Raw genomic sequence first — 26,584 nt, 5'->3', positions numbered from 1 at the left:
ACACACACACACACACACACACACACACACACACACACACACACACGTATGTGTATATGTGTATGTATATCATATATGTGTATATATACACACATATATACATAATATAAAGCAGAGAGAGAGACATATATGTGTGTTTATCTATATCTCTATCTATCCATTTGAAAAATAGACGAATAGGTATTTTTCAGTAAGAAGTTAGTTTGATTTCCAAGCAGCAAATTTCCTAACAGTTTTTTAGTAAATGACACTAACAGCAAGCATATAAGCAGCAAAAGGAAAGGTGAAGTTCTCAAGTACATATTTCTGAGTTACAAGAAACTAGGACATATGAGAAATAAATGGTCCTTGCACAAAATTATGTTTCTATTTAGTGGCCACTTTCTCTTGATTGGAAAAGAAAGCAATCACTGGATGAGTAAGGTCTACACAAATGCCATTTTCTTCCTGTTTGATTTGGGCTAAGTTCCCTGAATGTACAGGCAAACAAGAGTTTTACTCTATCACATTTATGGGGTAATGTATATTAACAGCTGAAGCAATTAGGTCTGAGTCCCATCATTAAGGAGGATGGCTCTTGCCTGGAAAACTAGAAGACAGGCAACAAGCAACTAGCAGTGGCAGTTCTGCCTGGATAAGTGCTGCTGGAAGAGATACAAATTTCCAAACATCTTCAAAGAGACTTGGTAGTTTATGTGGAAGAACCTAATTTAATTACGGTATGAGGTACTAGGAGAATGTACATTTTTTCTTCTTTTGTACTTTTCCTATACAACAGGATTTTCCTCACAAAATGAAGATTAATTGTGCATTATATAATTATATATTGAAAATAAAGAATAATAGTATGTAATACCACTGGCTAAGAGTTCATTTATTTTTATTCTGAAAACATTATACTTAAAAGATCATACATCTAAGTCACAGGTGTCAAACTCAGCCTCAAAACTCTTGAGTGCAGCCTAAGTCTTATCAAAATATAATTGGAAAATGTTTCACAAAATAAATAAAAATACAATAAAAATAGGCGTTAATCTGTGGCTTTCTTACTCAGTATGCAACCCACTGGGATTCATTTCTATTTGAGTTTGACACCACTGATCTAGGCAACCACCAGAATGAGTACCACTATCATTTTTTTTTAAGGCAATTGGGGTTAAGTGACTTGCCCAGGGTCACACAGCTGGTGTCAAGTGTTTTGGTCTGAGGTCACATTTGAACTCAGGTCCTCCTGACTTAGGGCCGGTGCTCTATCCACTCAATATCATTGTTAGTAGCTTACTCAAAGTGCAGATATGATCCTTGGGGCTTAGAGAGCATTCAGGGAATGTATCTTACTTTATATAGGTTTAGCTAACAATAGAAGTCACAAAAATATTTTTATTTTTTGATACAGAAGGCACAGAATATGATCTTTAGTCACCTCTACAGGTCTCTGCTTATATATGAGGCACTAGTTGGTTCAGTGGATACACCACCCAGCCTGCCGTAAAGGAAGACATGAATACAAATCTGATCTCAGACATTTACTAGCTGTGTGACCCTGGGCAAGTTCTGTTTGTCTCAGTTTACTCAACTACAAAATCGGGCTAATAACAACATTTACTTTACAGGATTGTTGTGAAAATTAAATTAGATCATATTTGTAAAAAACACTTAGCATAGTGCCCAGCACATAGTAGGCACTTATATAAATGCTTATTCCCTTCTTCCCTTTCTCTTCCCGGCTATGGTGAACATACGTAGTAGATCAGAGTAACCAAAGGTCTTAATCATCATATATATACCACAAATACCAGAGAAGTTGCAGAAAGAAGATAGATGAGCCAATCATCATGATCTACTGCTAGAGACAGACAGGTTCCCCAATTTCAATTTTGCCCCCTACAACACACACACAGAGAATATAACAATAAAAAAGAATTTAAAATAAAATCTGTCCCCTTATAACACTTTATTTATTACCTCAATTTGTTTTAATTAGTAAGCTTTCTAGTACACTTTTCCAGAATAAGCATACAGTACACAAATACTCCAAGGTCATACCTCTTGTGTTTCTTTTTTGGCTACTTGAGAAAAGAGATCTTCACAAAATCTGGGAATTATCCCCAGTTCTTCACCAAATCCCATCATGCTGGAAAGAAAACATTATAATAAGGAAAGACTATAATTTAAAAAAAAAATACTTTCTAGCTTCTTTGGCCATGATAAATTAAAGCCATACATTATATTGTGTTGTATTGTATTATCTTGACTATATCCCCAAAACATTAAAAGCCATTAGAGGAAAAACTGAATGTCCAATAGAAACTTATTCTAGGTTGAGGGGTAAGAATTCTGAAGTAAGATAAAAGATAAGTGGTAATAGAGTACTCCCCATTCCCAACATGTGCCCTAACACTGTGGCAATTCTGCCATGAGTTTATTTATTTAAAGTTTAATAAATATATAGTTTAAAAGTTTAATAAGCATCTAAACAATTGTACATACAATAAAACTTACGTATATGATTTTCCAGAGCCAGTCTGTCCATAAGCAAAGAGACAAGTGTTGTAACCTTCAAAGGCACTTTCCAGGAGTGGCACTGCTAACGTCTCATAGACTGTCATCTGGCTTGCATAGTTAGAATGACATTTGTCAAAAGACCAGAATGAAAAGTCATAAACAAAATTATAAGTTTGTTTCATGTCAGGATGTTGCACAGTTGTCTCTTGGCCATTCATGAAGACTACCTGAGATGCTTTTTCAGTTTTCTCTCTTTAAAAAGAAATAAAAGAGGAAAAAATTACAATTAATGTGTTTCTTCTTTTTGTCTGGTATAAAATCAAGACCTTATAATTATTTGAAACATGATTGTCTTTCATAGGCAAACTTCCACTTTTGAAAATATAACTAGAAAAAAATAACTGAATTTTATATGGAGAAAAGACATGAAAATATTATTATTATTTCCTTAAGTCTAACTCTTACCTCTTTTCAGTAGGAAAAAAAAAAGTCATATCTCCCATCAATTACAATCTAGCTTGAATGACATGTATCTATACAGAAACCTCAATGTATAAAGTCTTTTTGGTACTTTAATAACTAACACCCTCAGAATGAAGTTCAGTATGGACCTACCATATACTAAATTCCTGTCTGTGGTAAATGTTATATAGTGACAGTACTCTGTGTGTGTCTGTGTATATGTGTATCTGTAAATTTCAATTCCTTCCAAAAAACTCATGGATAATCTATCAAATATAGTCTATTTAAATATATATTGTCTTCTGGTATCAAAGGCAAACACTTAAATATTGTATTTTTTCCCATTATTATCAATATCTACTCCAAGGCCTTAAATTCCTTCACTACTTTGCCAGCAATTTTTTCTACTGTCCTAAATGCATTTTAATCAATATTTTAATTTGAAAAATGACCTTGCTATAAATTACTGATCTATTTGAGTTTACAAGTTTATTACTCCTAGACTAATTGGTTTGCACCTTGAGACTAACAGGAAAAGGATTATCTATTTCTTGGAGACAAAGAATAAACACTAAATGCAATGCTTGCTGTGATCTTTTTCTTTTTAATAAATCTGTGATATTATTAGCATAGGGAGCTGTCAATGAGATGCCTTCTTCTCCCGATGCAAATCAACACCTGAGCAATTTATAGTCTCAGTCCAGGGCACTGGGACTTGAATGAATTGCCCAAGGTCACACAGCTAGTGTCTAAGGCCATATTTGAACTCGAGTTTTCTTGACTCCAGGCCTGGCACTTTAGTCACTGTGCCAACTAGCTGCCCCTTTACAGTAACAGGGAAGTTTAAAAGAGCGGAGGGTTTGGGGGGAAAGTTAATGAGTTCAGTTTCAGGGGTAGGGAATCTATGGCCTGGAGGCTGCAGGTTTCCCACCCCTGGTTTAAGACATGCTGAGTTTTAAGGTATGTACAGGATAGTCAGTTCAAAATGTCCAATAGGCAACTGGAGATTTAGGGAATGGAGCCCTTATCTGTAAAATGGGACAGGAGTGGAGCTAGAAGACATTTAAGGTATCTTCTAAATATATGTTTATACTTACAAATAGTAGGCCTGAATTTAGGATTGGACTATACTCTAGACTAGGTTAGTCTAGGTTCTAGACTCCCTTCCAACTCTAATAATCTATGATTCTAAGATATCAAACTTCAATTACCCTATTTCCAGGGTAATAAAGAGATAATCCACAAGTTTACCGATATTGCTGCAACAATTTTGAAAAATTTTCTGGTACTTTCACTGTTAATGTTAACTTCATAAAATTACAAATATATACCATTTAAATCATTTGAATAATTTTTTTTTACAAATGCTAAAAGTCTTGAGTCCACTACACTGGCACCTTGAAAACATCAAATATATTGAATTCCAGTTAAATTCTGACCTTACTAACAAGGTCCTATAGACAAAAGTATTTAAGGTAGGGGTAGGGAACCTGCGGCCTTAAGGCCACGTGTGGCCTTTTAGGTCCTTAAGTGTGGCCTTTTGACTGAATCCAAATTTTACAGAACAAATCCTTTTATTTTTTATTAATACATCTTTGTTCATCTTTTATATTTTTATTTCCTTTTTAAAATTAACATATTTAAAATATCAAAAAATAAAATAAGTTTCAACAAAATAATCCTCCCAGATCAACCAGCACAATTAGAACATTAGTAAGCCATAAGGGCTAAATTGATGGTTGCTACGCTCATTATTTAGTTCTAACTTCCCCCATCTGACTGGAGCTACTACCTCATAAGGCTGGTTGACAAGAGTTTATGAGGGTTGAGTACACCAGTCTGTTATTAGCTTTTGACAATGGTGCACTGTGTTTCTGTTTGAAGTGGAATTTGTGAATAGTTGCACAGCTCAACAGTATTTTTTAATTCTGTCTGCTTAACAGCCCATCATGTCAAAGACCACCAAGAGAACACTGAAGGAAGAAAACAGATTTTTTTAATGAGGATTGGGAATTACAATATTATCTTGTTTCTGTTAAAGATAAGATGATTTGTTTGTTTTGTGATACTGTAATATCAACATTAAAGTAATTCAATGCTCATCAGCATTAAAACACTCATAAGCACCACAAATATTTTAAATTAGAAGGAGTGGCATGAAAGGTTGTATTGTAGAAATTAAAAGATGAAAAGCAAAAGCAAAGACAATTCTTTCAAGCAGCAATAAGACCTGGAAATAATGCCATTGGAGCAACTTATAAAGTAGCTTTATATACTCAGGAAAAAAGGGAAATCATTCAGTGATGTAGAAATTGTGAAAGAATGCAATGTCAAAGCTGTAGGATGCTGAGACCCCGATAGTACAAACAACTGCTTCTTTCAAGGATAATAACTGATTAGCAGCATGAATTAGCCTTCAACTTAACAGAATAATTTCATGCAATACTTCAAAAGGAAAATATATTATTCAATCGCTTTGGATGAATCAACTGATACTACTGACTTGGTGCAAGTTTTATACTTCATTTGGGTCATAACAGAAGATTTTCTTTGCTACGAAGAGTTACTCACTTTGGGCACTCTTGCAAACAACACAGGGAATAGATATTTTCAACTTTCAAGATAAATGTCATGAGCTGGACTGAATTTGGTAAATTCAGTGAGTGTATGTACAGATGGTACACCTTCCATGACAGGAAAACATGAAGGGTTTATTTGCACAGACAAAAAAAAAGTATTAACAGATCCAGATGCTCTCATTTCTTTTCACTGTATCTTGCATCAGCAAAATCTTTGTGTTAAAGCTACTTTTTTAAGTGACACTTTGCAACAAGTTATAAGTATTATTAACTGTATTCACGCAAATGCAACATGGCATCATCAGTTTTGTAATATGCTAAAGTTGAAAGATGAGGTATTCAGTGTGGATTTGCCATGTCATTCTAAACTGCATTGGCTATCACAGGGACACGTATTACCCAAAATTTTATCTTTGTGAAAACAGTTAAATTTTATGAAGAACAGAATCAGCAATGTGAATTATTGAAAGAAGATTTCTATAGGAATGCTGCATTTCTATGCGATATCATGTCAAATTAAAACAACTTAAATACTTCTTTGGAAGATAAAACTAAGTCTATATATGACATGTGGCAAAAAAAAAAATCCAAGCATTTCAAAAAAAGCTATCTTTCAAAAGGAAATTTTGGATGAACATTTTCCCTAGTTAGCAAAGGTCATTGATAAGCAGGATAATATATGCAAATCATTTGAAGAATATGCAGCTATTATAGACCTATTAATTGGAGAATACAATGAAAGGTTCACTGACTTTGAGAATCATGACGTCACACTGAAATTACATTTCAGCCTCACCTAGTTGATATCACCAAGGCACCTAAAGAACTACAGACGGAATTGATTGAGCTCTAAGTAGATGACATTTTAAAGTCACCGTCTGACAACAAGAAAGATCCAACTGAAATATGGAAAAATGCAAAATACCCATGCCTTCGACATCATGCCCAAAAAATGCTTTCCTGCTTTTCAACCACTTATTGTTGCAAATCTACATTCTCCTACCTCACTCAAATCAAGACTCCTTTAAGGTCACAAATGATTGCTACCCATCTAGAGGACCAACTGAAACTGCGGACCTCCATGCTGCAACCAAATATTCAACTGCTTTCCAACAAAAAGCAGACACAACTAAGTCATTAAAATGTTAGTTAACTTTAAAATTAACACATAGTTTTCATTTTATGAAAATATTAAGTACATAGTAGTTAGATTTTTACAAAATAATGTACATTTTTAAGTATATATAGTTGAAGTTTCTTTAATGTGGCCTTATTTAATTACAGCTAAACATAATACAGCCTTCCAACATGAAAAGTTTCCCCACCCCTGATTTAAGGGTTACTTTACATATAATATTAAAGCAGTTGGCACAGTGCATAGAGTGCCAGGCCTGGAGTCAGGAAGACTCATCTTCATGAGTTCAAATCTAGCCTCAGACACTGACTAGCTGTGAGACTCTGGGCAAGTTATTTAACCTGGTTTGCCTCAGTTTCCTCATCTGTAAAATGAGCTAGAGAAGGAAATGGCAAATTACTCCAGTGTCCTTGCCCAAACAAGCCAAAATGGGGTCAGGAAGAGTCTGAGAAAACTAAAACAACTGAACTAAAGTAGTTACTATCTAATAATTTCTAATACAAGACTAGTTCCCAAAGGTATATTATTTCTCCATTATTCTGAATACTTTAACACATGCAGCACATAAATATTCAGAATTTCTTCAGAAAAATTTCTTACATATGTAATCAATCACAAGCATTTATTAAGCACCTACTATGTACCAGGCACTGTGCCAACCTCTGTGGGGATACAAAGACAACAATGTAACAGTCCCTTTACTCAAAGACCTTACATTCTTTGTTTAAATTCCAGTTTTCTAATATTTATAGGTGAGGCTCAGGGATTTATTAATGATTACAGGGCTACAATTCAACCAGAACACAGTTCTCCAAACTACAATCAAACAACCAAGCATCTGTGAGAAATAATTGTGGTCGTTCATTTGTTTCAGTTGTGTTTGACTCTTCCTGACCCTATTTGGGGTTTTCTTAGCAGAGATATTGGAGTGGTTTGCCATTTGCTTCTCCAGCTCATTTGACAGATGAGGAAACTGAGGCAAACAGGGTTAGGTGATTTACCCAGGGTCATATAGCTAGTAAGTATCTGAGGCTGGATTTGAACTCACATCCTCCTGACTCCACACCCAGCCCTCTATCCACTGCACCACCTACCTACCTGTCTTTTCAGAAATATAGGAAATCACAAACAGTTTCATTCTACTCAATTAACTCTACACAGTCACTTCTAGATACTCTCTATTAGTTAAATCACTTTCCTTCTTAAAGGCTCCTTCCCTCAGCTCTGACCTTTTAGGTCAAGTTCTTGCTAGTCTATCCCCAAGCTTGCTAATTCTGTCCCCCAGGCTCTGGCTGAAGTCCCTTTTTAAGCCCAAGAGGTTTAGATAATGAGGGCATTTTCTTTTTTTTTGGCCCTAGGCATCACCTCCACCACCCCACAGGGTATCCTGCCCTAATAATTTGGTCAGCATCTCCCTGGGCCATGTTCAAATGTAATTTCTGATTTTCCTTTTCCCCGTTTTCTACTCCATACATTAGTTTCCTCCAGCTAAGGCACCAGCCTCAATAAATATCTCCTAAGGTTTGTTTCCCCCAGCAATATTCTTTGTGTCTGATTTATTAGTCAACAAATATTTAATCGGTCTCTACTATATGCCAAGCTCTAAGTGAAATGCGGAGGATACAAAGCTAAATGCACAACAGTCCCTGCTCCACAAGGAGCTTTCATTTGAATGGCAGATAATATGTAAATACACAAGGATATAAGATGTATGCAAAACAGCAGAAGAAGCGAAGGCTGAAATATCTGGGGAACAAGGAAAAGTCTCCTGCTCAGGGTGGCACTTGAGCTAGCTTAGTCTTGAAGTAAAACGGGGAATCCATGAGGCAGAAGTGAGGAAAGATAGCATCCTAGACACAGGCACAGCCAAGGCAAAGGCACAGAGACTAGACATGAAGAATGAAAGCAGAGCAGCAGATGGGCCAGTATTGTTGGTCCATACACAGGGTGAAGCAATGTGTTAAAAGACCAGAAAGGTAAGTGCTTTAAGGTGAAGAGACTATATTGCCATTTCCTTCTCTAGCTCATTTTACAGATGGGGAAACTAAGGCAAACCAGGTTAAATAACTTGCCCAGAGTCACACAGCTAGTCAGTGTCTGAGGCTAGATTTGAACTCATGAAGATGAGTCTTCCTGACTCCAGGCCTGGCACTCTATGCATTGTGCCAACTGCTTTAATATTATATGTAAAGTAACCCTTATAAGGTGAAGAGTTTATATTTAATCCTAGAGGAAATAGGAAAGGAAGGAAGGAAACTTTTATCAAGCACCCTATGCACTTTACAGATACTATGTCTTTTGACACAACCACTCTGGAAAGTAGGTATTATTATTATCCCCATTTTATAGCAGTTAAGTGACATTTCCAAGGTCACACAGATAGAAAACGTCTGGGGCCAGATTTGAATTCAATTCTTGCTGACTTCAAGTCCGTTGCTCTATCCTTAAGCAAGGCATCTTTTGCCAAAGACTTTAAAAAGCAGTTTTATTCTGCACCTCTTAGTAATACTGTCATAATTATCCATATTATCTCTTAGTAACACTGTTATAATTATTCATATTATCTCCTGGTAGACTAGGATCATGAGTAAAAGGATGTCTTACATAAACTTTGTATCTGAATGAACTAAATGCAGTGGTCTGCCCACAGAAAGGGCTTAACAGATGTTTGTTGAATGACTGGAAGAACTAGAGAAATATTCTACCTCCCTTCTTATTCATATGCTGCTGAACAGAGGCAGAGAAGTCATGAAACTGTAGATCACTGGAACATTTCGCATAGATGCCACTTAATTTGGCTTTCAAAGAATGTGGAGGAATTCAGTAGACAAAGAGAAGAGGAGTCCTGCAAACATAGGGTACTATATAAACATGAGCATGGAGGTGGAAAAGGGAAAGGAGTAACAGTCACGTAACAACTTGACTCCCTATTTGCCTGCCAAGTAAATAACATTTTTGGCTTTCAAGGCCTTCCAGAGTCTGGTCTACTCAGGGTTGGAGTCCCGCCTCACACACTTACTAGCTGAATGACCTTGAGCAAGTCACTAAAGTTTTTCAACCTCAGTTTTCTTGTATGTAAAATGAAGCAGGATCCTGAGGTCCCTTCCTCCAGTTCTAGATCCAAGATCTTGTGATCCTACTCTCCTCCAAGAACGCTACATTGCAGTCAAATTGGACCACTCTCTCTCTCTATCTCCCAATACACCTTACCCTTTTCCACTTCTATGTCTTTGTTCATACAGCTCTGTGCCTGAAAGGACCCTAGAGTAAATACTCTGTGACGTTCGGATTCAGTCAAAGGGCCACACCTGAGGGCCTCGAGGCTGCAGGTTCCCCACTCCTGCCTTAGTCCCTTTCTTTGCCTGCCAAAAACACTTTAGTATCTAAGACAAACAAAAATGGGTCTTGGAACTAGAAGGACCTTGAATTTCAGTGTCTACTACAACACTCAGTTGTTGGGTAAGCAGGGGCAAGTCACTCAACTACTCAATATCTCAATTTCCACATCTGTAAAATAGAAACCTTAATACTTCCATTTCCACCCAAAGAGATGTTGTAAAGTAAGTACTTTGTTAAATTAAATTGCTTTAAAAATGGGATTTACTTTTACTTGTCAAAAGTAGATGAAACATAAATGCATCTATTATAATTATTTTGGATTTTGATGTCAAAAATATGTACATACCTGCTGCTGAAGGGTCTCACTCGTATAGCCACTGTCACTTGACTATTCTCTACCTTCAAATGATTTGATTGTCTATGCGTGTTCTGAACTATAGTTTTTTCTCTCAATAAGGTATTTTCTTGTGATCTTCCCCTTTTATTTTCAAGAAAAGAACTAGGTGTACTTTTTTGTTTTTGCATAATTTGAAGGCATGACCTATTTTTTGGAACTGACAAAGCTGTGATTCTCTCCTGAGGAGTACTACTTTTCGGTGTAAATTTGTTTTCTTCCATAATCCATCGTCTGGGTGTTCTTGGTTTTTCCACACTTCCAAATTTATTATTTAAATTTTTCATTATTTCCTTTCCAACACTTGTATTACTTAAGTTTCCTGTTGTAGTTATCTTTATATCTGATGTATTCTGAATAGGTTTCGTTACTGCTGAGTGTCCCAATCTACTAACTTCGTTCTGACTTTGTGACTCAATTGTTTGAAAAACAGAACACCTATCAGGTAAAAGGTTTCCAGTTTCTGCACTGAGAACTGAACATTTTTCTTTGTACTTTTCATCATTAGTTGTTTTTCTTTGTTTTATATCTTCAACTACAGGTGAAACAGATTTAACAAAAGAGTGTTTATCAGCGTTTGTTGTCTTTTCATTTTTATTACTCTGTTCCAAAGCAGCCTTCTTACTACAGACTCCATCTGGCACATTTTTATTTGTCTTACCCCTTTCCAGAAAGTCTGTTGTTATACAGCACTGCACCGTAGGTTGTCTTGTTGTTTCTTCCTGTGGGTGACTACCAAGCAAAAGTGGTTCTTGAATTTTTCTAGTTCTTCTTTGGAGTGCCAACTTCCCTTCCACATTAGGTGTGAGGGGTGCATCTTGTACTTTTTTACAGGCTGAAATAACATAGGTTCTATTTACTTCTTTGATTTTACTTAGAGATTTTAATAATGGATCATTTTCACACTCTGGCATCTCTGATTTCACATGTTGCTTAAGTCTGCCACTTTGGGTAAAGGCAGTAAGTGATGAGTTATTTTGTGAAGATAAACCAAGGGTATCATTGCGATTTTGAATAAAAGTTGTATTGTACATTGACATATTAATAACAAGAAGTCTTTAAAAAAGAACTCAAGCTGTGGAATTTAAACTCTTTGAGTATGCATTTGATTTCCGGTCTTTTCTTAATGACATCTTTTTAAAATCTGTCAAATACAAAGAAGAAAAAAATTAAATTTCAGACAAGCTTAAAAGAAACATTTATAACTTAGAAAACATTTTAGGGTACTAAGAAACCTACTACTTATGGAAATCATACTACATATATTAGTAAGATGCTGCTTACATGAGAAAGGGATAGGTGGGCTTTAGCAAATAATAATATCCTACAAAAGATCACATCTTTACAGTATCACAAATGACTGAAGGTATTAACAAATACAAGTTCCCACTGTGGTTACTGTTTGTTAACTTTGAACAAGCTCTTGATTTGGTAGGACAAAATACAAACTTAAAGATTCCCATCAACAAGGCATCTCTCTTGAATATTTAAATCACACAAGATTTCTTGAAAGACACATCAAAGAAAACTTTATTTGACAATCCCTTTATCCTATCAATAGAGGCACAGAACAGAGACATACACTTGCCAAAGGAAAAATGTTCAGTGAAAAGTCCAAAGGGAACAGGGATTACCTATAGATGGTGACATACTACAATGTTCCTATTTGTAGATAACATTGTGCCGATGTTATTGAGCCCAAGAAAACTACACAGCCTTCTAAATGAGATTCATAATCAGTTGAGTGTTCAGCCTATCTACGCAGAAAAATACAAGTGAATGAAGTATACCTGCTGTTCAGATGATGACACAGTTGAGTGGATAGCCCATATAACCATTCCATTAATGTGCACATCTTCAATAAGCAGAATATATAGATAGACAATGAACTGAGCCTGAAATTAAACAGAGGAAGAAAACAAAAGAGATCATTTTGGGGAAGCTGTGCAGTGATTATACCAACACTAAGCTTTTCCCTAAAATAAAGCCCATCTAAATTTATGGATGGATATGTATAAGAATCACACAGAATGAAGTACAGGGGGAGTTACGGTACAAAAATCATAAACTCACAGATCCAACGAAATATTCTATTTAAGATCTAGTATCAAGATAACTAAGTTAAATGTCTTTGTATCCCTAGTGCAGTACTTTACACATATATGATGCTTAAAATCTTTGTCCAATTGAGGATCAATTGAGTTCTCTCTGTGACCAGTTCCTGTCATTAAAGGGTAATAGGTTAATATCTGTGGATGTTAGAGAACTCTGTCCTTCACCTTCCTTGATCCCCCAAGTTCTAAAAAGCAATGGGAAGGGTAGGCTTTGTGAAAGAAGTTTTAGGGAAAGTGAAGGAAAGAAGATGGAAGTACAAATGGGCCATTTAAACAATTATATTCTTATGAAATCACAAAGGAATAGAGTTGAACTAAAGGCAGGAGGGACAGCTTTAACTGAAAAAAAATTTAAAAATTAGTCCAATATTCATGTGGCTTATGTTTACTTTTTAGAAAATTTTATGGATTTATCATCTTCACTAAACATTTCACATTAAATGCAGGTCTACAAAGATTATGCTCAAAACTGCTCCTATACTAGTGTGCTTTCTTCCTATCTTTTGTTGGATTTTTGGTATAATTAAAAGAAGATAACTTATTTAAGCATCAGAGATTATATATTAGTTTGGTCACCATGTAAACTGGTTCTTTGGAAGAAAAATAGACTTCTAAACTAGCCTTCCTTAAAAGTTACTTCTTTATCAATGCCATTTATACAGCAAGTATTGAACATTTTCAATAGGCATGGTACTTTGAAAGACACTAAGACTATGATACACCTTGCATAACCTCAAAGAACTTATCACCTTAATGAGATAAGATATAAGTACAAGAAAAGTAAATGTGATGTCATACTACAGCAAAAGACAAATGACAAATGGCACAGTCAATAAATATTAAGAATTCACTGCTTGCAATTTTTGCAATGTTGAATAACTGGAAAATAGCAATCTCCCTTCTAAGAATTTACAGTATAAATCAAACAAGAAGACCAACTAGACAAATGATGGGGTGCTTGGGAGCCTGTACTTGGACCCCAATTTCTCCCTGGCCTCAGAAACACTATCCCTGGCAGTCCCTCCCCTCCAAGGACACTGTGCAGTTACACTAAGCTGGGTGAGAGAATGCTAGGCTGCCCCCAGCCCTAAGATCATGTCTCTGGAAGCCTCCCAATTCCTTAGTAAGCTCCCTTCTTTTGAGAAAACTTTTCCTTGCTGCTAATCAGGACAGAGAGAGAGGGGTGTCTTGTCTGGTCCAAGTAGTTTTTGTTCCTGGCTGGCCCAGGGACTCTTCCTCCCGCCAGATTCCCAAGATCCTCCGACTTCTCCCTCCTTGTCTAGCATACTCCCTATAGCTCCCAAAGACACCTAGACTTTTAGATTACTTAATTAGTATCCCTGGCATTCCTTCCCCATGCCCTTTTCCATATAAACCCCAGCACCATCCTCAGTCTCTCCACAGGTTCCTTAAGAATCCTTGCCCGCTGAAAAGCATAATAAATCTTTGCCAACTTGACTCAAAGAACTCTGTGAATTCATTCCAGACAACCCCGTCCTGTACTCTGGTCTTTGAGGAGTCTCAACCTCTCAGACTGAAACACAAACAGCAAGCAAAGCTAAAATAAGAAAACCTTTATGGGAACCAGGTGTCGTAGAAAGGCCATTATGCTGGGAGGTGAAGAAACTTGCATTCAGCTCCAGTCCTGCTGTAAGCTCATTAGGTTGACCTAGAGAAGTTATTTTAACGTCTCTCTGCTTTAGTTTTCTGATCTCTAAAATGGTAACACCTAAACCACTTGCCTCATGGAGTGGTTGTTGTGAGAATAAAATGAAAGATATAAAAGTTCTATGAAAGAGTTAAGTACTCTTATGAATGCACTTTTTAAAATTCTTGTATGTATGAACATTATTATAAAAATGGCTTACCCTGTAATCAAACCAACCTATTAAGTAGACTACAAGTTACTGGAAAAACTGCAGAAATTTTTAAAAATACTTTTTTAAAAAAGTATGTGGAAGAATTCTAGAAATCCTCCTCACTCTAAAGCCTCAGACGAAATGATCTTCTAGGTCCCTTCCAGTTCCAACTGTGACCCTACTTTCTAATAATTCTCCTGGGGGATGTGAACAGCAATTTCACTGGTGGGAACTTCCCATAAAGAAACTTCCTCAAACAATGCAAATCCCCACCTGCTCTGCAACAGTCTTAAAAGAGGTGTAGGCCGACCTTTACCTAATGCATTAAGGTTTTCACAGCCCTTATAAGCATCCTTTTGATGCTGACAACTCTGTGAGGTAAGGGTTACAAGTGTTATTACCCCCATTTTACAGATGAGGAAACTGAGGCCAAGACTGATTTTTGCCAAGTATTATACAGTCATCTTCTATATTGACTGTCTGGGATAACTTTAGAAACTAGATCTTTCTGTTTGTGTGACAGCTCGGTAAGGTAAAAGACGCAAATACGATTATTACAGGGTGGATAAGAAATCCTAGCACGCGGGGCAGGAAGAAACCACACCCCAAAACTTCTCCGTCCCTCTCCTGCTCCCCACAGGGGTACCAATCCCGCAGGGCCTGATGGGTAAATAAATTATCATCGCCCACCCGGCCTGACAGACAGCGCTCCCTCCCCTCCCCCACCGTTCCTCGCGCGTGCTCAAGCGTCACGGGGCCGCGCAGCTGCTTCCCTCCCTCCCCGACGTGGAGGTGGGGACAGCTGCAGTAAGTGATGAAGGTGGAAGACCTCTACTCTCCGGCCCTTGGTCGGCTGCTCTCATAAACGCCCCCCGCCTCTGTCTTCCACCCGCCTGTCCCCTTCCCCTCAACCCGAACCCGTAACCGCCGAGCTCCCCACAGCAGCAACACTCACCTACACCCCGAACCTAGTCCCCGCGCCGGGCCAGATTTGAATGAGCGCCCAGCCTGCTGATTGGCTGCCAGAAGCTCAAGTCAGACGCCGTATCTCGCTTCGCCCCGCCCTCTGCCGGAAGAAACCGTAGTTTGTTTGAGTTTGCTCCAGTGTGGCGGTGCGTCCGCTCCACCCACCCGGGTTTCCGGAATAGAGGCTTCTGGGCGCGAGGGGGCAGGCTAGAGCGCAGAGCGGACGTTTCCCCTCCCGGTTTCCTGGCAACGCTGGGTGCCGCCCACCTCTTCCCTACGCGCTGCCTGAATCCTCCTACGTCGGCCTCACTCCCTGGGGAGAAAGAAGGGACGTGGATAGCTGCTACCCAGCGTAGAGGGTCTTGCCTCGGAACTTGACTGAGCTAGGCCAGAAGTAGCCGCAGGGTGACCCTGTGGTGGACTTTGTTGCGAATAAGAGCCTGTTCAAAAGAGAAAAAAAAAAAGCAGAATAAAAAGGCAGGGGAAGTCTGAAGTCCGCAGCGCAGGACAGGCTCTAGTTCAAGTCGATGGCTGCCCCTACCCCCCCACCCCCCCCCACCCCCCAAAGAGACAATATCTTGGAAAAGTTACATTTAAGACGGTTAGGCTATATCTGGTTGTTGTTACTGCTGGCACACAATAACAGCTTCATAAATGCTTGTTGACTGACACTCATTTATATCCTTAAATGATGGAACCAAATCTCTCACCTTGCCTTTCCGTGGGTCTGAGCCTTTACTCAGCCCACCTAACCAGACTGCCCTTTTTCCATCACTGCTACCATACTTATTTTACCCTAAATCTTATAACGGGAAAGTACAGAGATTCCTAAAATAGTGCCTTTTGATTTTCGGGACACCTTGTATATGTAATTGGAATTTGAGAACAGACTGGTGTTATACATAAATACAAAATACCATAAAAACCCTGTGGAACAATGATAACACCTTTTTTTATGGGCTGTCTGTTGTACTAGCCTATTATGATATTAAACAAGGCCTTGAGATAAAGAGTCACTTCTCATGATCATAGCAAAGACTTTTATTCCCCCTTGCCTTCTGTGTTTCCAGCAGGGAAGAATTCCCTTACTACCTCTTATACCAGTTGTGGTACATAGCAACCCAGTCAGTTAACTGACCCCAGACACTTGAGACAATAAAGGAGAAATTGTGGCAAAGTCCTGGACTTGTGGGGAAATAGACATCCCTGCACTGAAGGAGGAGAGGACACTAGGCTTATGAAGCGGGTAGAGATGACTCATTAGGAGATGAAAAGGGCAGTGTATTCCTGATTCCTGGAAAAACTTCTGTGAGGTCAGAGCTCAGGAGGAAATATAGCAGGAAGGAGTAACTTTAGATTGAAGATCCGTTGTGTATAGAAGTAATGGGATAGGCAGAATTATGTCTCCTGTCAAGATCAGGATATCCTGGTGTGTGTCCTCTAGTCCAACTGATAGAGCAAGGTCCACAAAAGAACTATCTTTTCTTTTTTTTTTTCAAAAGAACTATCTTTGAACCTTTTGCTGGATGCTGTTCAATATTACTACAGGAGTCACCAACTGAGGAAATGGAGAAGGTAAACCTTGCTGGGAGTCTAATAATGTAAGTGACTGAGGTTCTGCATAGGTCTCTGGGGAGATGGTTGCTCATTGGAGGGTGACCTTATTTTCCATGAGCTCTGCTCTAAGTTTCATTTTTTAAAAACTGTCAATAAGAACATTTTTGATGTTTTCTTTTGTTTGTTTGTTTTTAAGGCAATTGGGGTTAAGTAACTTGCCCAGGGTCACACAGCTAGTGTCAAATGTTTGGTCTCAGGCCAGATTTGAACTCAGGTCCTGCTGACTTCAGGGCCGGTGCTTTATCCACTGAGCCACCTAGCTGCCCGTAAGGGTTTTTTTTTTTTTTTTTTTTTTTAGTTGTATGTTTACAAGATGAGTTGGTAACACCACACTAAGTAGTATCCTAAATGAATTTCCCAGATTTTCTGAGTGGGGCAAAGGAGTCAGAAAAGTGGGAAATCCCCCAAATATACTGGGCTCTTGAAGTTGTAAGAAAGATTTTGACACAAGCATTACTTTAAAGAGTTTTTTGTTGTGCTTTATGAGGAGGCAACATGATATAGAGGAAAGAATACCAGAATTGGAATCAGAAAAATGGGGTTTCACTGAAGCTCAGAATTGGAAGGTGCATCAAATACCTTTACCTAATCCCCTCTACAATGCTTCCAACAGGTAATCATCTGGTCTTTGATGAAGCCCTGTAAAATTGAAAATTTATATTAATTCTATTTTTAAGACACAGTCAAGCTTGAATAGGTTTAATACTCTCTTTTTGACAGTCACTAGATTAAGGAATGCTATTATATATGAGGCTCCATGTGTAGTGAGGGTACTTCCCCCACATGTGTGGCTCAAAGGAAGGCAGAGTAGACATCCCTAATTTCTTCTTCCCTGACTCTTCTCTATGGGAGACTTGAATTCCTGCCAGGAGGGGAAGCAAGAAGTTGGGGCTCTTCTCAGAGAGAGAGGGTACTAGACTAGAATTATATCTGTTAGCTTAAATATAGTTAGTTTGGGAGATGTGGTCAGGTTCAATCTAATTTTTGATCACTTTCAATTTTGGAGGGAAGGAAGACCCCAAGCTTTCTATCCAAGGCTCGGTTCCCTTCCCACCAAATACCTGCCCCACAATAAACGCATATAGCAATTAGTCAAGAGACATATTTATCCAAATCTTAGCAAGACAGAAATCAGACAAAGCATACATAGGAGAATTTATACCAAACAATCCAGAGTGAAGGAACTCACCATTTGGAGTGAAGCAATTCAGTTCAACCCAGAGAGAGGGTCCTACATCTCACCTAAGGGGTAGTTCCCCAGTGTCTCTAGTGTAGCAGTCTGGGGATAGGGATATGATGAAGAATGCCAACTCCTCTTATGTCTTCCCGCAGTATTTTCTTTCAGCAATCTGAAATGGTGTTGGCCTCTTCCATCTTCCCACTTGAAACTGGAAGCCAGACTTGAAGATTGAAGAGAACTCAAAAAAGATTCTTGAGCTCAAAGAAGGTCTGGAGAGAAACTGAAGCAAGAACCATGCAGTCGTTTCTACAAAGGAGAGTTGCATACCAGTGATCTTTGGGACTACATTCAGTTTAACTAGGTTTTAACAATTCATTTGTTAAAGTTGTTCATGCTACTCTTCTGGACAAGGTGGACAGATGAGGACTAGATGCTGGTACGATTATGTAGATTTGGTACTGGTTGAATTATTAGCTATCTATGGTTCAGTAGTAATGACCTCAGCCCTTACTGTTAAGCATATGATTTCAATCAAGTGACATTTCAGAGTCTGTGTTTTGAATGAATATTGGGGGGAAATAACCTGGAAGATTTATACTTTGTGGAGATAAGGGTTCATGCCTTAAGGACTCTGATACCATTCTCATCTTAAATCACACACTCAGTTTCTTGAAAATCAGCAGTACATAGCATGTTTAGCTTTTATAATGGTATTAGTGTTTACCCTCTTCTTTAGATGGTATTGCACAGTTTACAGATCATTTCCTCACAACAATCCTGTTAGGTAGGTGTTGAGTTTTTGTTTGTTTGTTTTTTAATTATCCTTACGACATCAGTGTTTAAAGAGAATTCCCAGGGAGGATACTCCCTCTACCAATATAACAATATACCTCTACACTTGCTTTGCAACTTGTAGTTTTAGAGAAAGAACTAAAGACACTAAAGTTGAGTAACATTCCCAGGGTTCTACAGCTAGTATATATTGGAAGCAGACTTCTCTCTAGTCACAGAGGCAGCTAGCTGGTTCAATGGCTAGGGTCGGGAAGACCTGAGTTCAAATCTGACCTCAAATACTTACTAGCTATGTGACCCTGGATAAGTCACTTAACATCTGTCTACCTCAGTTTCCTTATCTGTAAAATAGGGATCATAATAGCACCTGCCTCACAGGGTTGTTGTGAGGATCAAATAAAATAATAATTGCAAAGCACTTAGTACAATGTCTGGCACATAGTGGGTGCTACATAAATGTTTATTCCTTTCCCTACTATCATGTTGCAAATTCATTCCTGTGATTGGCCCCAACTTATGGATGAGGTAACTGAGGATTAGAAAGGAAAAGTAATTTCGGTCATACAGTTATTAAAGTGTTGGAAATAGAATTTAAAGTTAGGTGTCTCCCTAAGTCCAATGCTATTTCCACACCACTGTGCTGGTATGCTATGCTTCCCATGAGGCAGCTAGGTAGCTTGGTGGTTAGAGTGTTAGAGTCTGGAAGACCTGAATTCAAATCCTTCTTCTGATGCTTACTACCTGTGTGACTCTGGGCAAGTCATCGAACTTTTGTTGACCTCAGTTTCTGCATCTATAAAATGGGGATAATAATAGTACCTGACTCAGGATTATGGTAAGAATAAAACGAGATCATATTTGCAAAGATGCTTTGTAAACCTGAAAATATCATATAAATCCTAGCTAATATTATAGAGGCACCTTTGTGATACAGTAGAGTATTTGTTTATTTCCTCTGGATTAATTAAGCTGTTTTATAGTGTCTGTTCTTGGCATTTTTCATGTTTAGCCTCATTTTCCTGTGCATTTTGGTAAGAATGACCCCATTTCATTGTGGGCTTGAAGGATCCTTGAAATGCTTCTTCCCTTCCTTGTTGTCATGATGCAAATGTTATTCCCACAATTGTCTCCATTTTATGGATAATGTAACTAAAGCTCAGAGAAGAAAAATAATCAGGCTCTCTCACCAGTAACTAAGGTCCACACCACCAGCGTCTCAAATATCTCTAATAGTCATTGAAATGTGTTCCTTAAGAGCTGTAACTTTTTTTTAATTTTTAAGTTTATTTACTTTTAGTTTTCAACATTCACTTCCATAGGATATTTATTTATTTATTTATTTATTTTGGAGGCAGTGGGAGTTAAATGACTTGCCCAGAGACATACAACTACCTAGTAAGTGTCTGAGGGCATATTTGAACTCAGGTCCTGCTGACTCCAGGGCTGGTGCTCTATCCGCTGAGTCGCCTGACTGCGCCACCTAGCTGCCCCCAAGAGCTGTAACTTTTGCACCTATCCTTAGAGTAATCTCCACAGAATTAAAAACATCACAGAGATTAGGGACGCATGTCTGTGGCATGAAATCCAGCACTCAACTATAGAGATCTAAATAAAGGCAGGGAAACCAGCTCAGTCCAGCTTCATCTATTTACAATCAGATGTTCTGAGTCAACCTAGTGTCGATAGAATCATACACACGATCATTGCTGTCACAAACAGAAACTATGAAAGTCATTGCTGATCCCATGTAATTCCCATGTCACTATGTACTATGCCCATGAATTTTTTTGCTGTGATTGTGGTTTGCATTGAATCATCCATATTCTCTTTCCCTCTTAGTGTAGCTAGCAGAATAAAAGCCTTCTTTTAAGGTGGGAATCAGTTATTTCCCAGTCACTTTTTTTTTTTTTTTACTGGAGATCCATTTTTCAGGCAGCTGGGTTGCTCAGTGGATAGAGCACTGGGCCTGGAGTCAGGACGACCTGAATTTAAATCTATCTTCAGGTAGCCGTGTGACACTGGCAATCACTTAACCTCTGTCTGTCTCAGTTTCCTCGAATGTAAAAAAGGGGATAATAACAGCACCTGCCTTGTAGGGCTGTTGTGAAGATCAAATGAGATAATATTTGTAATGTGTTTAGTCCAGTACCAGGTACGTATTTAGCCAAAGCTTGATAAATGTTTGTCTTTTTTCTTCCTAAGTCTATTCCACCAATTTATAGAAAATGAATATTTTTTTTTTACCAGTTGTCTCCCCCTCTTCTTTATCTTTTTCTATCTTCCTCTTTCCCATTGTCTTCTTTCTCTCATTTCCTCACCTTAACCTCTTAAATAGGGCTCATGGGGTTTGCCTGCAAGGGCAACTGTGAGGGCCAGGGGGCAGCAGCAGCAATTGTGATCAAGCTCACTGTGGTTCCATGTGGTGCAGAGATGCTGCCCAGGGAATCACAGTATGATGGACACAGTGCTGGATTTGAAGGCAGATGGTCCTAGGTTCAAATCCAGGCTCTGCTTCTGACCAGTTGGATGACCATGGGCAAATCATATCATCTCTCTGGGCTTTATTAGAAGGCTGTTGAACTAAATGTCGTGTACTTCTAAATATAAACCTATCATTCTATAAACTAGCTTCATCACCCCTACTCCTTTCGACTGGCACATATATGCAGGTTTGTACGGCATGGGAGTCTACCCACCTCCTATCAGTAAGTCTGACCTGGCTGCAAGGACATCCTCCCCCAGTTCTTAGAGGCAGTTAAGTCAGTTAGGTAACACACTAGATCCAGGGGTGGGGAACATGTTGCTAAGCAGTGAACACACTGAGTTCAAATCTTGGGGCTCTGTTCCACTTGACTAGCAGAGTGACCTTGGGCAAATCACCTAACATCCCTCAGTCTCAGTTTCTTAATCTGTAAAATGGGGATAATAATAGCATCAATCTTACTGAGTTGTTGTGAGGATCAAATTAGGTAACTTACAAAAAGGCACTTTGTAAACCTTAAAAGTACTGTGTAAATGTTGGCTATTGTTTATTATTCTTGGTAGCAGTATAAGATGGGAACAGCAGCTTGTTACTCAAGTAGGCAGGGTCTCTCCCTAACTCCTACCCTGCTGTCAAAGCTCATGTCTGAGAACAGCATCCCAACAGGTATGCCACAGGCAACATGTTGCTAAGTACTGAACACATGGAGTTCCGCTATTGGGGCTCTACCACTTACTAGCTGTGTGACCTTGGAGAAGTCACCTCAACCTCTTTGGGCCTCAGTTTCCTCCTCTGTAACATGAGGAATTGGACTAATGAATCTCTGAAAAATGACTTAAATATCTAGGATTCTAAAACATACCCCAAATAACCAGCATAACTATAATTCAGGCTATAAAACAAGTGTTTAAAAATATCCAGTAGAGGGAGACAAATTGAAAGAAAATATTAAAGTTCAAGCTCACAGGTAAAAAGCCTCCCAGAATGTCTTGCTGTATATTTCATTCATTTTTTGACAACAAAATAATGGATCCTGAAAATTTCAAATACATCATTGTCAATGAGTGGTCTGTTTTTCTTTAAAAATCTATTGCCATTTACTTTTTTAAAAAAATATATTATGGGCTTAATGCTTTTTTTTTTCTTCCCAGGAAAATCAACATCACAGTTTTTAATAACTCTTGAATACTTCACATCTTTGGGAAATAGTAAATAAAAGAGTTAAGCAAAATGTATAATTGTCCCATACAGATTGTTTGGTATTAGAATTCTTGTCTGTCTAGGTATGGGAGATACAGGATGGATTACCTGTCCATACACATTCTGTTTGAAGTGGAAAGAGGCACAGATTCAGAGCCAGCAAGAAAGAGGGTTGTATCCCAGCTCTACTACTTACTGTAGGAAGCCTTCTTAAGGCTAGTGCCTTTCTTCTGTTGATTATTTCCCGTATATCCTGTATCCAGCTTGTTTATGCATAGTTGTTTACATGTTGTCTTCCTTTTCAGACTGGGAGCTTCTCAAGGACAGGGACTGTCTTTTGTCCTTTGTACCATTACCCCTTCACATAGTGCCTGGCATATAATAATAAATATATAATAGTAAATATAAATATATAAAAATAATATAATAAATATAAATAATAAATTTAAAATATAAATATATAAATAATAAATCAATAAATGCTTTCTGACTAGCTGGGTGACCTTAGATAAGTGACAATCTCTTCCTGTCCAACTTTCCTCATCTATTAAGTAAGGAGGTTGTTCTAGGTGACCTCTGAGGCTTCTCCTCCGAGGTTTCAGCTCTAAATCTATGTTCCCAATAGGTTAAAGGGTGTTTTTAAACACACCCACACTTACTACTCACTCTTTTTCACCACAACAGTAATAACTGCTGACCAACTGTCACAAATAGGCAGATAGGCACTAGAACCCTGGGAGCATCAGCACCTCCCAGGCCTCTGGTCCTGCTTCTAGTTGGGCTATCACAACCATCATTGAGGGAAGTAACTCCTGTGGAGAAGGGGGCAGCAATCACACCAAATGCCAACCACGAGGCAGTCAAGCTGGCTTCGCTGATGCAGCAATGCACTGTGAAGAAAAGACAGGGGGCAGAATGCTCCAAGCAAGCTAAGCAAGCACCACCAACATAGCCACCCAGACTTGGTAGAGACAGCTCATAACCGTGAAACAAAGAATCTTAGGAATAAAGAACAATGCTTCCAGCCCAGGGCCATCATCTTGGGGAACCATGCATCTTGACAACTACCCCTACAGGTGCTACACTCAGAGTTACTGAAGACCCAAGGAAAATTCTTGGCACCAGAGTCCTTGGTGCTGTCAAATAATTCAACGTCAGAAACTGATGTGATTTTATCAGTGGAAATGTCATTAAAGAACAGGTATTACCATCTGCTTTGCTGCTACACTTCAAGAACATTGGGACCTTTCCATCTGACTTGTAGCTAAAAAACTATGTAAAGTCTCCCCCATTAGAATGCTCCTTGAGAGCAGAAACTGTCTTACTTTTTCTATGTGGATAAACTATATATTCTGCATGCATCTGTCTGCCTATCTATCTATCTATTTATCTATCTACCTCGAAGACTGATCTGAACCTTGCTGAAGGTTGTCAGATTATATCTCTCCTTCCATAGTTTTCTATGTGCTCCACCCCTACAACATTCTCCTAACACCATACCTGAAGCAAGAATTCCCTCTAATACATCTTGATAAGAGGTCATCCAGCCCTCGCTTGAATTCCTCCAAGACAAGAAATCCATTAGCTCCTGAGCCAATCAATTCTACTTTTGGAGAGTTCTAACGGTTTAAGTTTTTTTTTTCTTTTATGGAACCAAAATCTGCCTCTCAGAAACTTCCACCCCGTGTTCCCAGATTTGTCTCTGCGGCCAAGAAAAGTAAGACTAATCTATCTTTCACATGGTAGAATCCTTCAAATATTTGAAAACAGTTATTATATGCCTTTTAAGTTGATACTCATTAAAAATTCATAGTTTTTCATGGAATCATAAAATGTCAGAAAAAGATAGAACCTTAGAAATCATCTAACATAGGGGCAGCTAGGTGGCACAGTGGATATAGCACCGGCCCTGGATTCAGGAGCACATGAGTTCAAATCCGGCCTCAGACACATAACACTCACTGTGTGACCTTGGGCAAGTCACTTAACCCCATTGCCTAACCAAAAAAAAAAAAAATAGAAATCATCTAACATAAACCCCTTACCTTATAGATGAGGAAATATAGATCTAGAAATATTAAATGACTTTCCTACATTCATATAGGAAGTTAGGGAAAGTACTGGGCCTAGAACCTAGTTCTCTTGGTTGCTAGCCCAGTGGGCTTTCCACAGCACTTCACTGTCTCCTAGTCTAGTGAATTACATAATTTTAAGAAAGAAAAAGTATCTGCAAGTTTTATCTAAGTAATATTTTTAAAAGTTATGCTTCAGGCCCTCTTGACCACTTGATAATTTTTTCATCACTTTATTGCAGAAATAGCACCTATACTGAGCTCACTATCCCAAACTCCACTCACTTTGGCAGGTTGTATCTCCAGAAAGTACCTGACTTCTTCTTCCTTTAGAGTTCTAGGGTTAACACTATAGAGGATGAGGTTTCTAATACAATTAGTTATGAGCTCCCACTTACTGTGTTCCCCAATATCAATTAAGTAGTTACAAAGGCATATTTGTTGATAAAGTATAACAGAGAGAAATATAAAAAAAAACCCCACAAACTGAGGATGCTCTGTCCCCCCTTCACACACTCAGTCCCTGTATATAGGATCAGGAAAGAATAAATGCAAAAAGACAAAGGAAGCAGACACCAAATGTTCTGAGGTGACAGGGCAGGAGAAAGGGCCTATTGCCCTTTTCCAACCCGGTGGTTCACAGGAATCTTTCTACTCCAAAGAGCCAAATGACGTGCATAAAGGGCTGAATTCCAGCTCCATTATTAGTTCTTCTGTTTCAAAGCCAACCAGAAAAGCATCAGCCCCTCAGTCAGTCATAGACAGAAAGAGGTTTACCAATCTCCCTATGTTGGAGTAAAATCAGTCAGAGAATATTCCACATTCTTAGTATGCTTTCCAGGAAGGGTGAATCTATGTATATCCTAAAGACAGAATCATAATTGACCAGTCCTCTATTATACAAATATTTACATGTAGCTACTCTATGATAAATCCCAGTATTTTTACAGGACAATGAGTCAAATTTTCTGTATTTTAATTTCAAATTTCTTAGCTGACGTATTTTAGGTGTCTATATATTGATTTTACAGTTTATACATTTTCCAAGAACCAAGTTTTCATAAAAAAGACTAGATCTTCTTATTTGCCTTTACTCAATAATGCCTAGGGTTGTAGAAATGCAGCTGCCAAATAAAAAGCTCCTTAGATTACAAAAACCAACCATAGACTCAGTCTTCCCAGAGGGAAAAAGGAGTGTTTCTCTAACTTATAAGATTCATGAATAATTCCACACCCATACACATGTCTAAACCAGTTTACATAAGCCTTTTTTTTTCTTTTTTGCAATTTAACCCACAATCTGTACTCTGACTCAGTAAGGGGAAAAAAAAAATCACCACTAGAAAGAGTTCTATATTTTTCACTCAGATCCTAAGAGTAAGAATAGTCTAGTATACAACAAACTAGCTAGTGTTCTGTTTGGATTAATGTTTCACATTCAATTAGTATAAAAAGATAGATAAATGACACCCTTTCTTTTTTCTGTGTTGAACTTTGTTTTCACAAGATATGAATTGCAGGATTCTGTAGAATTCATGAGTTTAATTAAATTTATCAGACCCCATTACCCAAAGAAATTGGTAGCCACAGATAGAACTGAACCTGGTCGAACATTACTACACAGTTATTCCTCACATCTGTCTTTTTTAATTTCTTCTGTAAAAGTATTCATTGTGCCAAAATCTCTAGCTGACTGGCATTGATTAAGTTTGTAAAGTCTGATCAACAAAGACATTGCTAGGAAAGTGGAGGTGAACTGCCAGGCTATCAAACTTTAAGGGATGCAATGTAAAGGATATTGGTTTTATTCTTCAAGAGTCATAATAGTTTTGTTTTGTTATTTAATATAGTGATCCAGGAGTGAAATATTAGGAAACTGAGCCCAGAA

At 38.2% G+C, this 26,584-nt stretch overlaps 1 protein-coding gene across 1 annotated transcript in view; it reads right to left on the bottom strand.

The window, feature by feature from the left end:
- KIF14 (kinesin family member 14) overlaps positions 1-15,399 on the bottom strand; it is a 67,660-nt gene extending 52,261 nt beyond the window's left edge. The window contains exons 1-5 of the mRNA XM_027843358.1: positions 15,343-15,399; positions 12,205-12,309; positions 10,367-11,558; positions 2,503-2,757; positions 2,047-2,134 (exon numbers count right to left, since the gene is read on the bottom strand). Of these exons, the coding sequence (XP_027699159.1) occupies positions 2,047-2,134; positions 2,503-2,757; positions 10,367-11,454 (1,431 nt within the window). The 5' untranslated portion in view covers positions 11,455-11,558; positions 12,205-12,309; positions 15,343-15,399. The remainder of the gene's footprint in view (positions 1-2,046; positions 2,135-2,502; positions 2,758-10,366; positions 11,559-12,204; positions 12,310-15,342) is intronic.
- Positions 15,400-26,584: the final 11,185 nt, after the last annotated feature.

The sequence above is a fragment of the Vombatus ursinus genome, unplaced genomic scaffold (assembly GCF_900497805.2).
Source record: "Vombatus ursinus unplaced genomic scaffold, bare-nosed wombat genome assembly UNPS02014909.1, whole genome shotgun sequence".
NCBI classification, from domain to species: Eukaryota; Metazoa; Chordata; class Mammalia; order Diprotodontia; family Vombatidae; genus Vombatus; species Vombatus ursinus.
Note: the sequence above shows the minus strand (reverse complement) of the source record. Positions and strands in the feature narration are given on the sequence as shown.